This window comes from Crocuta crocuta, unplaced genomic scaffold (assembly GCF_008692635.1).
Source record: "Crocuta crocuta isolate KB4526 unplaced genomic scaffold, BGI_CrCroc_1.0 scaffold133, whole genome shotgun sequence".
Classification (NCBI taxonomy): Eukaryota; Metazoa; Chordata; class Mammalia; order Carnivora; family Hyaenidae; genus Crocuta; species Crocuta crocuta.
The window spans coordinates 4,066,845-4,069,849 of NW_027529438.1; the positions used below are offsets into that span (position 1 = coordinate 4,066,845).

General features: G+C 54.5%; 1 protein-coding gene across 1 annotated transcript in view; it reads right to left on the reverse strand.

Annotated features, from left to right (window-relative positions):
• The window catches only part of NDUFS2 (NADH:ubiquinone oxidoreductase core subunit S2), a 12,400-nt gene that overhangs the window by 3,948 nt on the left and 5,447 nt on the right, over window positions 1–3,005 (reverse strand). Inside the window, exons 3-4 of the mRNA XM_077760015.1 lie at window positions 1,917–2,107; window positions 2–122 (exon numbers count right to left, since the gene is read on the reverse strand). Of these exons, the coding sequence (XP_077616141.1) occupies window positions 2–122; window positions 1,917–2,107 (312 nt within the window). The remainder of the gene's footprint in view (window position 1; window positions 123–1,916; window positions 2,108–3,005) is intronic.

Sequence of the window (3,005 nt, forward strand, 5' to 3'; positions counted from 1 at the left end):
CCTCGGATCCACTGTGCCCGGGGCGGAGGCTGGATATTAAGCAGCTTTTCCACAGCCAGTGAATAGGCCTGCTCGTTACACATCATGGACACATAGTCTAGCCGGTCAAAGTACGGAAGGGCCTGGGAGAAAGGAGGAAGCCAGGTCACACCTAACAGGCCGGGAGCCCTCGGGCTGCCTGCCCAAAGCCCTCCGTGGGCACCGGGTCAGTGATGCGGAAGCCTTCTGGTCTCAGGAGCTAAACGTGGCGGTATCCGACATCCAACCGTACGCTGGGAAGGGTCTACAAGTCAGATCCTTTTTTTTCTTTTTAACGTTTTATTTATTTCTGAGAGAGAGACAGACAAAGTGATCAGGGGAGGGTCAGAGAGAGAGGGAGACACAGAATCTGAAACAGGCTCCAGGCTCTGAGCTGGTTGTCAGCACAGAGCCCGACGCGGGGCTCGAACCCACGATCCGTGAGATCATGACCTGAGCCGAAGTCGGACGCTTAACCGACCTAGCCACCCGGGCACCCCAACAAGTCCAATCCTGAAGGGGTGGAAGGGACCCTGGTTTGCTGTGTGTGCCAATTTCCACGGGGAAGATGCTCAAGCAGGGCCAGCTTTCAGCTACCAACATTACACAACTGAGCGTAGCGCGGGCCAGGGCACTGGGGCCATACAGGCTATTTCTGTCAGGCACAGACAATGACAGCACTTAGGAGCACAGAGGCGCCAAATAAGAAAGTGATGAGCTTTGAGTACTTCTTACCTCGGTTTCTGATATTATTTATTAAATCGTGAGCCAACGGGGCGCCTGGGTGGCTCAGTCGTTTGAGTGTCCGGCTTCGGCTCAGGTCATGATCTCACGGTTCATGAGTTCGAGCCNAGTCATGAGCCAAGATAATTTTTAGTCATGGCTGTGTTTAACAACTGGCTCACAAAACTCCCAAAAACCTTAACACTCTGTTCCCGCGAGCCGGCTGGAGCGGCACAGCACAGCCAAGGCTGCTCCGGCCCACGACTCCGTCAGAGTGACTGGGTGAGTGAGAGACCTCAGGGGGATGGGGCGCCGACAAGGACGGGACCAGCTGGCGGGAACGGTCGGGGAGAAACGGTTCTTTCCCCAGGTCACCACGAAAGCGAAGTCCAGCTGTCTGCTCGACCGGCTACGGCTTCCAGGAAGGAGGCGGGGCTGAGACGCCCCCCTCGGGGACAGCCAGTTCTTGTCCTGATGTCACTGTGACGCGGGTTAGTGCTGCACGGTTTAGCTCCACGGTCTCTGGGACCAGACACCATCAGAGCCTGGACTCTCGGGGGCAGTACATTCTAGTCAGCTGGCTCCGTCCTAACCCCGTCACCCTCTGTCATCAAGCCCTCTCGTGACACCAGGACAAAACTTTCGGATGCTTACCCCGGCTGCAATGCCTTCAAACCTGACCCTCACTGCTGGGGTCACACGGCTCTCCAAGAGTACGGCACGCTGCCACGAACTCCCTCCCGGTCACTCTGACTCACTGAGAGTTTGGAAAACAAACTTAGACAGCCGGAAGACACAAGAATCGGCTGTTCGGCCCAGGGAACTGACGTCTCTCTCCGCTTTCCCTGCCCCCAGGGACAGAGGCTTTGACGTACGAGTCTGACAGAAGAGCGGGGAAACTGAGGCATCAGTGAAAGGGTAAAGGGGGCAGCCAAAAGTCCGCCGGAGAAAAGCTGGGGCTGTAGTTCCGGCTCCAACGCATTTCTGCTGGAGAAACCAAATCTGGATGCATTTCAGTCAAACATCCCTTGCCACGTCCGTCCGTCCTCCCAACCAAAACTGTCCTTGTGTCCTCAACACCCTCCTCCCCAGGGGCTTTGGGGGCAGCGAACTGGCAAAGCCCCAGGCTACGGCACCCCCGGGGCCCGTCAGCAGGCCCCCGTCTGCCCGCACACCTGCAGGTAGGTCTTGTATTCGATGAGCTTCTCAGTGCCTCGGTGCAGCAGCCCGATGTGGGGGTCACACTTTCGCACCATCTCCCCACTCAACTCCATCACTAGTCGCAGGACGCCATGGGCTGCTGGGTGCTGGGGCCCGAAGTTCAGCGTCAGGTTTGTCACCATTGTGTCCTTGGGAGGGTCCACATCTGAGGAGTGGGACACAGTTCAGTGCCATTTGGTAATTCCCCGGAGACAGCAAGGAGTTAGCCTCTCCCTGGAGACCTTCCATCTCACCAATCTGCACCTTGTTAATTTCCTAATTGCCAACAAAACCAGGAAGGAGACCAGCACGTGGGAAAACAGGACGGGAGTCCTAAATTTTCTGATGAGGGGGACCAAGCACAACCTTACTCTTTCTTTCTCTCTTTACTTATAAATTTTTTTAAAGTTTATTTATTTTTAGAGAGATAGAGAAAGCAAGAGTGAGGGAGGAGCAGAGAGAGAATCCCAAGCAGGCTCCACGCTGCCAGCACAGAGCCTGATGTGGGGCTTGAACTCACAAACTGTGAGATCACAATCTGAGCCCAAATCAAGAGTTGGACACTTAACCAACTGAGCCACCCCAGTGCCCCTAACCTCGCTCTTTCCAAGTCTCCCAGAGTCCTTTTTTTTTTTTTTAATGTTTCTTTATTTGAAAGAGAGAGAGAGAGCGTGAGTGAGCACGAGCAGGGGAGGGGAAAAGAGAGGGAGACATAGAATCCAAAGCAGGCTCCAGGCTCCAAGTTGTCAGCACAGAGTCTGACACGGGGCTTGAACTCATGAAATGCGAGATCATGACTTGAGCCGAAGTCAGATGCTTAACGGACTGGGCCACCCAGGCGCCCCCCCCACCCCCCACCCCGANTAATACTTAGAGAGCCCTTACTATGTAGCAACTACTATGCTACGCACTTCACTAATTTTAATTAACTTAATTCCCCCTAATAACCATACAAGTCGTAGGTACTATCATTACCCTTATTTTGTTAGGGAAGCTGAGGCCAGAGAGGGCAAATGATTTCTCAGAGAGCCAGCAAGTGGCAGAGCCAGGAGTTAGCGCAGCTT